Here is a 13996-nt window from a genome sequence, read left to right on the forward strand (position 1 = left end):
TGCAAGATAAGGCACTTTGTTTTTAATTCTATCAGTCTCTTTAGAATGAACGAAGGTCTGGGTCCTCTGGAAATCTCAAGTGGTGCCTGCAGCTTTAAAAGGCTGAGCACAAACCCATCAGAGAGCCACAGTCCTAAGTAGACTCCTCGGTGCGCTCTGCCCACCTGTCCATGTGCATTCAGATTTCTCATTAAATTTTCCACAGCATGACCAATGGGGACGACCTGGGTGGCCTTTGTGTCCATGGCCACAGCCTAGGTACCCACCTACATGGGACAAAGAGGAAAGGACAGAAATCAACCATTAGAGTGGAGTCCAGCAGTTACCATTATCATGGAAATTAGACCTCCTGGCAACATGCAGATTCATGGGAGTGAAAATATCTAAGAAAATCTTGGCAAGAGGAACAAGCTGTCTGACTTCTGTGCAGTCAGGAGGACCCTGAAAATTGATCACAGCAAATCAACTCATGTTAGCTGGAGTTCTAAGAATGCTGTAGTGATAAAACTTACCGCCTGAAGGAGGCGAACTAGTTTGCACATTAACTGTAAAATAAATTGGTTTGGATTTTAACTGTAAAATCATTGAAATAAAAAAGGATAGGTTGGTGGACATAAAAAAAATAGAGGTAGATCCTCAAGTGTTTATACAGAAGGATGCAAAAGCCCATTTTATGGCCCATTATTAGAGTAAGGACACAATAATTTTTTTAAAAAGTAATTAGATCCCTTACCTAAACTGACTCCCTATCCTTTCTGTCCCCCTGAAAGACCCAGACGTTGTTCAATTGGTTTAATCATCCACTCCCCCAGCCATGCCTCATTTGGAATTTATTTAAGGTTCTAAAAGGAATAAGATGGGTCCACAGTTTTCACACTGCTCAGGCCACTGGAAAGGGACAGACAAACTGAGAATCCTACATAGAAGCACAGGGCTCATAGGAGCTGTACCAAAACTAACAGAACTGAGAGCTTTTAAGTCTGCTATTTCAATTCAGAACAAGGAAGCTTTAAGTGACACTTTTAGAACAGTGGTGTCTCTACAATCACAGACTGTGCTTCCTAGAAACAGAGCCTAAGTCCAAATGTCTAGTGGTTGTGTGGTAGGGAAGGGCCCGTCGCTTGATTCCCACTGCTGGCAGAAAGGCCCAGAGGGTAGTGCTTTCTCCTTACCTGGCATGGTGCCTCCACAGGCACAGCGAGCCGTTTTCTGGCCCCCGCTGGAGCAGAAGGTGCAGCAGTGAAACACGCCTGGGTGTGGGCAGTGCTTTCTCCTCACGGTCACAGTGAATGGCGAGCCCTTCAGTGTTCAGACCAAAAGCAAAGAACAGCATCTTATGAGTTAACAGGATGTGCTGAGCATCACTATGTGCTAAACAGAGTCTGAGGCACAGGGCCTGTCCTTGGACGAACAAGGACAACAGGAAAGAAACAGATTAGAGGACAAGAACCCTGCTCAGCTGAGAGGGGGCAGATACAGCTGCAGTGGAAGCATCACAGGGTCTGTGCAGCCCTCCTACCATGCTTTTCACTGCAGATGCTAAGTACTAGACGTAGGTACTGATTTATTCCACGTAGCCGAACCTGCTGGACACTGACAGGAGTCACACAGTCAGCTCCACTTTCAGTGACATCTGTATTAGCTGGGGATTGTTGTGGCAAGATGGCAGCAAAAGCAGAAGCCCATGCCACAGCAAGCTGAAGCTTTTCTTAATGGACTCTGCCTCTATCCTTGTATGAAGTATAAGTACCTAGGTCATTCAATACATTAGTAATCTCAGACTGACTTTTCTCTGGGATTCTCAATCTCAGTTCTTAAGGAACCTCAGGTATAATAAGTAGAATGTTGCAACCACAAAGGTAGGACATTCTGTGGTCCCTTCTCCAATTTGTACCTCTTCTCACACACCAAGCTAGCCTCTTTCCTTCCATCCTGGACATGACTTATCTGTTTACTCACCCACTTATTCTGGGACTGTGAAGACATATGGAAGGGAGAAAGGTTAAAATGTGTACAGCTAATAATTCTCAAATTAGTAACTCTCCCATCTGCCCCCTTTCCTTTAAGGATAACTTTCATTCTCTAATTTATATCCCATGTTAAACAAAAAATATTTATTTTTTTAAAGATGGGATCTCACTCTGTCACCAGGCTGGAGTGCACTGGCACAACCATAGCTCACTGCAGCCTTGAGCTCCTGGGCTCAGGCAATCCTCCCAAGTAGCTGGGACTACAGGTGCACACCATCATGCCCAATTTAAATATTTAATAAGTTGCAATGTGCCTATCCTTATGTGAGAGCCACATTGTGAAAACGCAAAACAGAGAAGCTAGTACCTTAGAAGTCTTTCAGATGTTAAATTTCCCATCTTAAAGAGTTTACAATCCAGTTAAAAAACAACTTGGCATTCAAATAAATGGGTTCAAATTCCTATTTTGCTACATTTGCTGTGTATTTCAATGCAAGTTTGGTCTCTCAGTCTAATTGGACACTGATCCCTGTGCCTGAAGGGTTTTGAGGAAAATTGAAATAATATATGTAAAAACACCTAACCTGTTCCTGACATACCATAATTAGGTAAACAATAAATGGCTATTAAATATGAGAGTTCCTTAGTGCACAAATCATAAGCCTAATATATCATGATGCTATATGGTATTTTACTGTCCCTGTCAGTGTTGATTTCTGTGGAGGGAAACCTCTGACTACTCCAGTGTCAGCAGAGAGATTCTGCTGGACCTGTTAGTATCACCCAATTTTTAAAAACTCATACTCTCTCTAAAGCAGGAAGTGCTCTACTTGTTTGTGTTATACTTGTTTGTAGAAACCATGGTAACAGAAAAACCTGTATGTAAAACAGAGTAGAAAATTACATGAGCAGATGGTTAGGCAGATAGATGACTAGTCAATTGTGAGGAGGGGGCATTACCCTCTCAACTGTGTTCATGTCCAGACACAGTCTGGACAAAACTGGAAAATCCTGAGCTAGATTATATTTTTTGAATATGCATGGTTGTCTGCTGGCAGATCATCCCCTGTGGTCAAGACATCTTCTCCACATTAAGAATCCTAAGAAACCGACTGGGAGAATGATAAACTATAAGCATAACTGCCTGGAGGTGACACAGGGATACAGGGTTCTTATGGTCAACAGCATCCTCCAGGAAGAATAAGAGTAGCAAAATCTGGGCTGTTTCTAAAGTGAAGAAGAAGACATGGGGATTCTATTCAATCTCTCTATATAGCTGATCCTATGTGAAATGTCTCCAGATCCTAAGACAGTAGAACCCAGGGAGCTCAGGGAAGCACGTGCACCAGTCTTACCTGCACATGCTGTTCTTTGATGCAGACCCACACAGTATAGACGCCAGGTTCCTTGGGGGTATAGGAAATGTAGTATGTCCCATCCTTGTTATCCTGGACCATTGTTCTGACTGGGCTGAATGGAGATAAGAGTCAAAACATCACTCACTCCCACAAGCCGGCTTCAGCTGCTACTATTTTAGAATGTAAACTCTACACCATCCCATTCAGTATTAATGTTAAATATCCCCAAACAGGATGCTTCTTCCATTTGCTTCAGAAGTTAATTTTACAACAGAAGGTTAAACAGCATAAATTCCTATTTAGTCTGATATTCAGACAAATTCCTTGAATATATTATTGTGTCCTTTTCAACAGGCTTCTGTTGAACCCTCTTGCTCTGTTGTCCCTCCTCCATTCTCCAATTCAAGAGAAATATAAACATGCTCCAGGCATAATTTAGTACCAAAGGGAGACTGAATTTTGAAAAGGGTACCACTCAGTCTAACACAGAATATTTTTCAACTTATTCTAAAGCTTGAGATGAAAACAATCTGAGGGGGAGACCATAGCTTTGAGAGAGAATTGAATACAAAACCCACACAAGAAAACACATTTGGTCACATAACGTTTCATAGTATTACGGGGAGGTAAGACGTAACTACTGAGTTACACTCCATTATCTTTTTTTTTTTTTTGGACCTGGGGTCTTGCTCTGTTGCCCAGGCTGGAGTGCACTGGCACAATCACAGCTCACTGCAACCTCAACCTCCTGGGCTCAAGGGATCCTCCCATCTCAGCCTCCTGAATAGCTGGGATTATAGGCATATGCCTCCACTCCCGGCTCATTTTTTTTTTTTTAATTTTGTAGAGATAGGGTGTCCCTATGTTGCCCAGGCTGGTCTTGAACTCTTGGGCTTAAGCGATCTCCTGCCTCTACTTCCTAAAGTGCTGGGATTACAGGCGTGAGCCACTGTGCCCAGCTCCAATATCTTAAAGGACCTCATGTTTCCAGTTTTCTCACTGCCTGTTATCCATGACACCTAATTGTGTCATACAAACCTGTCTTTCTTATCTTTAGGGACAATGGCAACTTGAACGTTGTCTCCTCCCCTGCCCATGATTTCTCCTGCAGCATCCTTACAAAGCAGGGTGAAAGAGGCTGTCTGTTTCTCCCGGGCTCTGTGGAGGTCTGAAAAAGATAAACACTCGGTCCTCACCTCAAATGTAAACTGCAGTGACTACATCTCCATCTTGCTTTTTCTCTTCAGAACAAAGGGTTGTACTTTCCTGTATACTGTAACTACCCTGGCTCCCTTGCTTTTCTCTTCTCCTTCTGCCTCCCAGAGTACGCCTCTTGGGAGTCCTTCCTGGTTAGCCTGGTTCTCTCAGCTAGCAGCTGCTTTGGACCACACAGGATCCTGGACCTCACCTTCAGTCCTGGGAGGCTTTAAAAATACTCAGGACTGACCGAGGTATTTAAAGAAAACCTCTAGACCCTGTGAGAGAGGATAGTAACCACAAAACAACCCTCCCTAAGCTCCAGATCCTGCTGGGCTAGGCGGGGAGTACAGCTGACCAGCCTCACGACCCTCCACGTTTTGAGATCCTCTGCAACTTGGTAGCTCATGGCAAGGTATTGGGGGGATATCCAGTAGCTACAGCCCCTACTCCAGCATTCAGATGAAATGGTTTCTTAACCTGGGGTTCATGAACTACTATGAGGTCTATGGAAAGGCTTATGAAGAGTCTAAAAATCTAGAATGGTATGCACAAGCTACTGGGTGTTTCTGTAGGAAAGAACATTCTCAAAGAGATCTATGGCTTCCAAACAGTTAAGAATGCCGGTGTCAGAGTCTGATGACTCTTAAGATGCAATCTTCCTATCAGGACTGACAGGTGAAACATATGTTTTAATAACATGCTTCCATTAGAAAGGGAACACTCGTTAAAAGAAACCATTTTTCCCCCAATTAAATGAAACACCTACCATATCCTTTTAAATGCCAGTAAGATTGATGTGAACCAAAAAGGGCCTAAAGGAAAGGAAACCGTAATCTCGTCTTCCTCATTCCTCTGAAACTCCCTTCAGAACTTGATCTAGGAATCCAGGGCCTGCCATGCTCCTCTCTGAGCAGGCAGAATTTCACCTGGCCCTAGTCACTGCTGTTACCTCCAATGGGCATGTCTCTGTTCTGCCATCTGATAGAAACAAAACATGATCTGTGTGTTTCTCAGCCATTACTACTTCTCTGAACTGGAAAAGGGTCAAGCCTCACTCCTGTATTAACTGTACCCTAACCAGAACAAACCAGAAAGGGCAAAGGTGAGGGTCACTGTCTTTCAGATCAGTTTATTTCCCCACCTTTGGTAACCTGGTCAGTAGGGTGTGCTTCCTAGCAGAACAAGCCAACAATCTTCACACACCTTCTCTCTGTCCACTGCCCTCTCAATGTCAATGGGAAATGCCTTCCTACCTTCTCCTTGTAGGACACATTTGGCTGGATCAACCTCTTTGGTATTAATGGTACCATAAATTTCATAGCCATGGCACTGGCCTGCTTTCTCCTGAGGACAGAAGCGTATCTTATCATTTACTCCAGGACGGGCGCTATATTGAACTTTGTTCAGCTTCCTGAGCCGTTCTACTACCACCCCCTTGGTGATGAGGATCTCCAAGTCTGAGCCGCTGGTCAGCAGGTGCTCGGTGAACTCCACTCCAGTCCGCATGTCTGCCAGTAACTGTTCCAGCTGGGCCTTCCGCAGCTGCAGGGAATTTTCCTTCTGGGCCCGTATGTCTTCCAGCTGCTTCAGCAGCTTGTCCCGATGCTCCTCAATGGCCTTAATGTAGCCCTCCGAGAATGTCCGGACATCAGCTGCCACTGCCTCCACTCGTTTCTGGAGGGCACTGTTCATTATGTTGATCTGAGCCAGGGCTTCCTCCAGGGCCTCCACGTGGGGCTGAGTACCTTTGAGGAGCTCCCGCACAGAGTCCCCATGCTTGTGGATGACATTGCTGGTGAAGTCGCAGGGGTGTTCCCGATGCTCCCCCACCACGCAATCCCGGCACACAGGCCGGTCACAGAACTCACAGAACAGCCTCAGTTCCTCTGCAGGGTGAAGAGGACACATGATGGGCTTCCCAATCCGGCTGTAGCCTTTCAAGTCTTTTAGGTCCACTATGGTGTGGTAAGACGTTTTCTTCTGCCGCCTAGGGGCAAACAGAGTCAATAAGAGGAAATAAGGGGACAATTTTGTTGGGAATAGTTGGGCAGAGAGATTTTAGGAGCACAGGCTCTGAAGTTAAACAAACTTGATTTCAATTCCTTGATCTAATCTCTAATTGCATGATCCTCTCTGATTCCAGTTTCTCGTCTGTACAGTGGGGACAAAACCTACCTGAAAGAGCTGTTGTATAGAATAACGTGTGAACAGACTAGGGCTCTGGCTGGCTACATGCCTACGCAGAAGGTTGCAAGACTATGACTGCATGCTAGAACTTTCCCAAAGAGTTTAGACAAGAGTCACAGTCGGCTTCCTAAGGTAAGTTAGCAGTGAGGGCATGGCAGAAAACTAGCACCAAGAAACAGAAACCATGCCAGATAACACAGCAATAAAGTCCAAGCAATTAAAAAGCAGACACCAAGTCTCATCTAGCTTGCATCTAAGATTTTGGTGAAGCATTTCTGTTTACCTGTATCACCCAAATCAGCAGGCTAGAATTTTTTTCAAGAGACATCGTCAACATTGTTAGAAAGCGTGAAACCGGCCGGGCGCAGTGGCTCACGCCTGTAATCCCAGCATTTTGGGAGGCTGAGGTGGGCGGATCAACTGAGGTCAGGAGTTTGAGACCAGCCTGGCCAACATGGTGAAACCCCGTCTCTACTAAAAATACAAAAAATTAGCCAGGTGTGGTGGCATGTGCCTGTAATCCCTGCTACTGCGGAGGCTGAGGCAGGAGAATCGCTTGAACCTAGGAGGTGGAGGTCGCAGTGAGCGGACATTGCGTCATTACACTCCAGCCTGGGCGACTAGAGCCAGACTCCATCTCAAAAAAAAAAAAAGAGAAAAGAAAGTGTGAAACCAATTAGTAGAATCAAAGCTCTCTTTCTAATTTCTTTCCTATAGTAGCCCTCTAGAGATGCAGGGAAATCCTTAGGAAAACATGGTGACTGTTCAGAGTTCCTCCATTAGCATTATATCAATTTGAATCTTATATGCCTATTCTGGCACCAGAAGAGTGGCTGCAGAGAAAATAGGGTCAGCTGGTTTGGCTGGCAGCAAGACAGTCGCAGGGACTATCACATAATTACAAGCTAAAAATAGAGTGAAGTCTACAAACTTGTTGTGTTAGTGTAGCCAGAAAACAAATGGAAGTAGAACCCGAAATCTATTTTAGGCTAATCCTAAAACTGTGGTCATTTTATATTCTGGTGTCCTAGGATGGGGTAGAGTAAGAAGGGACAAAAGTGATCCATCTGACAAACTATTCACCAAATGCCACAAAAGACACAGTCTGCACCCCAATTAACACCTACCAGCCCACCTCACCAAGCTCCAGAGTAACTCTAAGGTACAAAGCAAAAGCTGAGGTCCAGCCAATCATCATCACCTATTCTAGGAGCATAGCATGAGTTAGTGGAATGTAGTCAAAATGATCTGGATTTAATACTCAGTTCTGTTACACACTTACCAACTGTAAGACCTTGGCAGATCACATAATATTGCTGAGACTGTTTCCCCAATTAATAAATGGGGGTGAAAACAGGGCCTGCTTTTCTGTCAGAGTTGCAAGATCGAAGGAGATCAAGAACAGGATCTATGCTATTATATTCATTCTCCTGTTTCTCTAGCACCCAGTACAATTATTCACTACACAAATGATTGATGGTTGAAGGAAACTGTAGCTGCACTTTGTAAATTGAAAGGGATTATGCAAACCTCTATTGCTATTGCTACAGGTACTATATTAGGCTGACCGGGTTAACTGTTGTACTAGAGTATTTGCTATTGCATTGTTATATTCCTCTTTGACCTTCCACGGTATCTGAGAAGGCTTTCCTTTTCAGCTGCTCACGGAGGGATTTGTCTTGACACCTCTTTGTAATCTGCTCTTAAGCTACACCTGGTGGAGTGTACCATCTTTACCTATGAGCCTGGCAGCAGAAGTGGCAGAGGTTGGCTTTGCAGGTCTGACACCTCTTCTCTACTTCCCTGTCGTTGCACAGGTCACACACCAGGCCCTGGCCTTCCCCACGCAGGCTCTCCAGCATCACATCATTCACGGCCAGGTGGTCTATGGTTAAAGCCTTCACTCCACCCATGGGTAGGTCCACTTGAGCATCACATACCGGACAAAGGATGCCGATCTGCGACTGCAGACTTCGTGGCTTGAGTTCCTGGAATATTGACCCCTCAGAGCTTGTGTCAGAGTCTCCCCCTCGGATGTCCACTACTGAGAAGGGCTCCAGCTGCTCCAGACACGTGGTGCAAACTGTATGCAAACAAGGCAAGAGCCTGGGGGCTTTGAAAAGCCCCAAGCACAAGGGGCAGTGAGTCTTGCCTGAGTTCCCAAGTGCAGTCCCACTAGGGAGTTTGCTTACAAAGCCCAGCAGCGGCTTTCTGTTTTCTGACATACTCCCTACGTTTGTGACCAATATCAGAAAGGGCCCTGGGCAGTTCTACGATGTAGTAGTAGGTGATTAAGCCCACCCAAAGAGAAAGTTTCCAGAACTTGAACAGAGACCATGGAGACTCCCTCGCTGACAAATAAAAGGGAAAACGAGGCTTCCTCGAAGGAATCACCCACAGATCTACTCAGGAAGGCCCCCTCCTTTCCGCTGCATCCCATACCAGATACGCCCACGCCCTCCTCTGCCCCGCAAGTCCTTCCCGGATGCGCTTCCAGGTCTAGCTCTCCAGCTAGTCCTGCTGCCAACAAAGTCACCCCTGCACCTCTCGCTCCCTCCACTGCCACCCGCCGCCCGCCCCACTGCGCCCCACACGCGACAAGCGCCGACCCCGCCCGCGCACGATGAGGTAGGGGCCCTCTTGCTCCTTCCCTCTGCGAAAGGCGCGCGCCGGGCGAGGGAATTGCAAGCCGCCGGCGGGCTTCTCGGTGGCCACCGCCTCCCCCGCGCCTCGGACCGGGACGCCCGCGGGCTCTCGCCCCTCCTCACACCAATCCCAGCCCGGTCTGCTCCGGCGAGTCCAATCACCGTCCGAGAGGGGCGGCCCTCACCGCTCCGGGCCCCGCCGCCCTCCAGAGTGACGCCACTAAGCATCCAATAAGCTTTGGTAGTTTCACATCTTCGCCAGTCCACTCACGCGGGAGGCGGGACCTGACAAGGCCTTTGGCAGGGCGGCAGAAGGGCTTAGAGTGCGGCGGGAGGAAAAGGCCAAGGCTCGGAGCGAGCAGCATAGTGTAGTCAGCGTCACCGTTTCGCAGGGACTGTCCCTCTAGCTCTATGGTGACCAGAGAGGCCTGAGGACCTCTTAAAAAGCCACGCTGATTTGGCGCCGGGACGGCACTGTTTCTGCCCTCGGACTGGTCCCACGAACGCAGACTGGGCTCTCCCATTGGTGGATGGCACTGTCAGTTGGCTCTACGCTGGGAGTGGGAGACGTTTTTCGGGCTCCCGAGGCCTCGGCCGCTCGGGGGCGCCAGACGTTTCTCCTCCACGCGGGTGTGAGGCTGCGAGGCTCCCATCTGTCCTCAGGCGCTTACTGTAGCTCACAGGGCCCTCAGGCCTAGCGTGCTGGGTTCAAGCAGTCCCGCGGCTCCCCGGCTTTGGGTATTTTTCGGGGATAAGGGCATCTCAGGCTCGCGTTCCGGGGACTGATTCGGGAGACTGTGGAGCCGAGGTCTCGAATGGAGGGCTTACTTCGGCCGGGCTGGGGAGCGCCACCCTCCTTGTCGGGCTCAGGAAGGCTTTGTTTCCTCGTGCGGGGAGAGTGCAGATGACCTAAGGAGTTGAATGTCACCCAGGATTCCACAGTCCTGTGTAACAGAAACGAGCTGAGCGAGTTGGACCCGCTGTTTTTATCAATCACCGAGGGCTCCTGCCTGGTCACAATGGGACAATGGACGGTGGCAATGAGGGACAAGCCCTTTGTGGGCTCAAAACTAATTGGGAAGATGAACACGTCCGACCCCTTTAACTTTATAATTACACGGCCGCCTTCTCTGGCCTTACTAGGCGTCTCCTGATTCTCCAAAATTCCAAAAATGGAAACAGCTGCTCCCTTCCCCTCCACCTGTTCTTATCTCCAGTTGAGTCAGCCTGTCTACTGGGCCCTCACTGCTTTCTTTGTTCATGACCTTCCGTACTTAATGTGGACCCAGTGGGCGGCTGTTTCACTGATTCCTTCATTATCCGTTTCATGCTATAGGCATAGTGTCTGGAGCCTAAGCTTTTAAAAGTATGGAATCTGAAAAAAAGTTAACCCTAAAATTTGAAAAAAAAAAAAAAAAAAAAAAACCACTGTAAAATATAAAAATGAAATGTTTGGCTATTTCCAAAACATAACACGCCAATGAGTCAAATGCCACCTTTATATAAAATGTGCAAGTAATTTCCAAATGTTAAGCATATCTCCAAAGATTTTTAAATAGTCCTTACCTAGAGTTTTTTCAGCCTCTTGTCCTTCTTGCATCTACTCTCAAAATCTGCATTCGCCTCTCCAGTAGGCTGGAGGAAGTCACAAAAACTGTGTGGACTTGGGTTTGCTATATATTCTTGCTTTGAACTTCACCTTTACCCTCCCTGCTGCTTGGCTGTGCTTCATCTCTTGTTCATGCTGTATCACATTTCTTGTGGTAGTAGTTTCAAGCTTCTCTTGTTTGAGAAGTGCTTTATAATTTACACGTGCAATATCTCATTTAGCAGTATCTCATTTAACCTTTAACAATATTGTAAGGAAATGGCCTCAAAGAGGTCTTGCCAGCTCTTGGATGGCCAGCCCAAGTTAACATATCTGGAACTTGAGCACAACCTTATGATGCCATGTCTAAGATTATATCCGGGCTACCTCTACCTTTCCCTTTTTTTTTTTTTTTTTTTTTTGAGATTGAGTTTTGCTCTTGTTGCCTAGGCTGGAATGCAATGGCAGGATCTCGGTGCATTGCAACCTCCACCTCCAGGGTTCAAGCGATTCTCCTGCCTCAACCTCCCAGGTAGCTGGAATTACAGGCATGCACCACCACACGTGGCTAATTTTTTGTATTTTTAGTAGAGACTGGATTTCACCATATTGGGCAGGCTCCTCGCGAACTCCTGAGCTCAGGTGATCCACCCACTTTGGCCTCCCAAAGTGCTGGGATTACAGGCGTGAGCCACCGCGCCTGGCCACCTCTACCTTTCCTTTCTCAGTTTCTTAAGCATCAAATCCCTCACACATGCTGCAGCTAATCCCTTCCATTGATGAGAAAAACAAGGCTGTCTGAAGAACTGCCTCGCCTTTCTACTTAAAAAATCCATGATTCCTCACACCTCCTCTCGTACCTCTCCTGACTGCCATTCTTTAGTGCCAAGATTAGTTCCTCAAGATCTTTGTTTTTTATTCCAACCTCTCCTGCTTCCTCAAAACCTTATTCCTATGTTTCAGTCAGTCAGTTTTTCTGCCAAGAGTTCTGATGAAGTCCTGAAAGGGGAAGCAAATCATCTTTTGATCTAGCTCCCCTTCAATGTATTAACGGTGGTGATTCTCGCTGCTATATTTCTCAAAAGAGTGGTCTCACTGTCTGCTTTCATCATCTTTTTATAACCATCACCACCCGTTTATTCCTCCCCTCTTTCCTATTGAGACTTTCTTGTAGATCATGTGTGACCATATTTCTGGCCTTTTCTCAATAGGCAATCTCTTTAGTATTTACCATTTTTTGTCCTTCCTCATCCTTAAAATTTGCCTCCTCCTTGACTTCTGAAATACTCTACTCTCCTAACCTTCTATCTCTTGGGCTGCTTCTCACACCCTCAATCCTCACTAGTTCCCCTTCCTCCACTTTATCTCCTACCTTTGCATCTACATTTCCTCATATGTGGATGATTCCCAGACCAACGCTTCCAGTACTGATATCTCCCCTGAGCTTTTGACATAGATTTCTAAATCTGCACTCAAATATGTTCCTATCACCAAGTCCCACATAGCTTAAACTTCACTGAACTTCTTTGCTCACTGAACTGCACTCTCTGAATTTTCCTATTTGATTCTCTCCAGAGTATCATCATTCTCCTTTCCCTCCTGCATGAAACCTTATAGTGCTGCTGGCCTCCTTTCTCTTGTTCTGTATCCGGGCAGACACCAATTTCTTTCCATCCCCACTGCCAACACCTCACAGCATACATTTTTTAAGATGCTATAGCTCTTTATCACCCTCACCTTAAGTATCACAATAGTGTCTGAATTATCCCTGCCCTTTATTTTATCTACACAGTTCTTCCAAATTAATTGTAAAAACATGTAAAAACATGATACAAGTCAGTCTTCATTCTAAAACTTTCAGTAGCCCCCCATTTTTGTAGGATAATGTCTGGATTCCTCAATAGATTCATAAAACTGCTTGTTTAGTTATTCCCTAAACAATGCCAAGCACGTTTCTTGGTCTTTGCCAAGTTGTCGGCAACATTCTCCTTCCTTTATTATTTAAACCTACCCTTCCTTCTATGAAAGGCCTACTTGAAACTTTCTCTTATTTCAAGGCTCCAGATTCAAGCCTAATAGCTGTTTTGCCTATATTATTCACTTTGCAGTTTGTGCTACCTTGTGGTATTGTTTTTATTATGTGTGTATATATATGCATGTGTATATATTTATATATGTGTATATATTTACACACTATATATATCACATACACGTATACTCTCTCTGTTAAAATGGAAAATCTTGGCAACTTAGACAGTAGTCATTTAATAAAGACCTGTTATTGATGAAGGAGAGAATGGTGATCTCAAGTAATGGGAGGACAAAGAGGACCACCTTCAACCAAGAGTTTTATGGATAGTGCAGACCATAAGTGATATGGGGTGACATCACAGGACGAGAGAGGATTTGTTAAGGATGCTCCTTTCTCAGAATTAGTTCGGTGTCTTCTTCCATGCTCACACATTGCTTCATCTGTCTGGGGAAGCAATAGTCATGGGATTAGAGGAACAGGACTGATGAAAGTGACCAGGGTTCATGAAAGTGTCTACAAGAGTTTCAGCCCACCCCTGTTTGCCCAAGACAAGGAAGATACTGAAGGCAAGAAAGCCAGGAAGGGAGAATGACCCATCAGGAAATCAGGCAAGCCTGGTTTGGGCACTTTGCTTGATCAATACCTCAGACATTGAGTGGATATATGGAAAGGGACCAGAGAGTTCTGTCAGACTTATCTTTCACCGTTCTATTTCTCTCTGTCGCCATCCTTCCTTCTTTCCTTCAAAGGAAGGAGACTGCTTTCTCCTGAGACCTGTGCTCTGAAGTTCAGCCCTGCCTGCCTCCTCTCTCTCTTCTGCCTTTATCTTCTTTCTGGTGGATCTTTCTCTCTGTTCATGTCCATGCTTCAGTCTCTCCTTCTACCATATGCCCCTCTCTAGCTCCCAATCTCTTTCTACTTCTTTATAGCCAAGCTGCTTGACAAGAATAGTCTACATTTGCATCTCTTCTTCTCCTTGCATTTTACTCCTAAACACAGCGCAATCTGGCATTTGC

The 13996-nt window shown here is 45.9% G+C and overlaps 1 protein-coding gene and 1 long non-coding RNA gene across 7 annotated transcripts in view; one reads left to right on the top strand and one right to left on the bottom strand.

Moving 5' to 3' along the window:
• Window positions 1-10159, bottom strand: TRIM45 (tripartite motif containing 45). Of its 6 annotated transcripts, none has more exons than XM_063624672.1 (7): window positions 9632-10153; window positions 8453-8798; window positions 5782-6515; window positions 4367-4496; window positions 3326-3440; window positions 1173-1299; window positions 1-266 (listed from the first exon to the last, which is right to left on the bottom strand). In XM_063624672.1, the coding sequence occupies exons 1-7, from the start codon at window positions 9882-9884 to the stop codon at window positions 118-120; spliced, it is 1854 nt and encodes a 617-aa protein (XP_063480742.1). In that variant the 5' UTR covers window positions 9885-10153; the 3' UTR covers window positions 1-117. The 6 variants fall into 6 exon arrangements, with proteins under 6 accessions (XP_063480742.1, XP_063480743.1, XP_063480746.1 ...); XM_063624673.1 differs by having other exon boundaries at window positions 8453-8703; window positions 9546-10153; XM_063624676.1 differs by lacking the exon at window positions 9632-10153 and adding an exon at window positions 9523-9601 and having other exon boundaries at window positions 8453-8703.
• Window positions 9456-13996, top strand: part of LOC134733851 (uncharacterized) — an 18890-nt gene continuing 14349 nt past the window's right edge. The window contains exon 1 of the long non-coding RNA XR_010117394.1: window positions 9456-9601. This is a non-coding gene — a long non-coding RNA (uncharacterized lncRNA). The remainder of the gene's footprint in view (window positions 9602-13996) is intronic.

This window comes from Symphalangus syndactylus, chromosome 12 (genome assembly GCF_028878055.3).
Source record: "Symphalangus syndactylus isolate Jambi chromosome 12, NHGRI_mSymSyn1-v2.1_pri, whole genome shotgun sequence".
NCBI lineage: Eukaryota > Metazoa > Chordata > Mammalia > Primates > Hylobatidae > Symphalangus > Symphalangus syndactylus.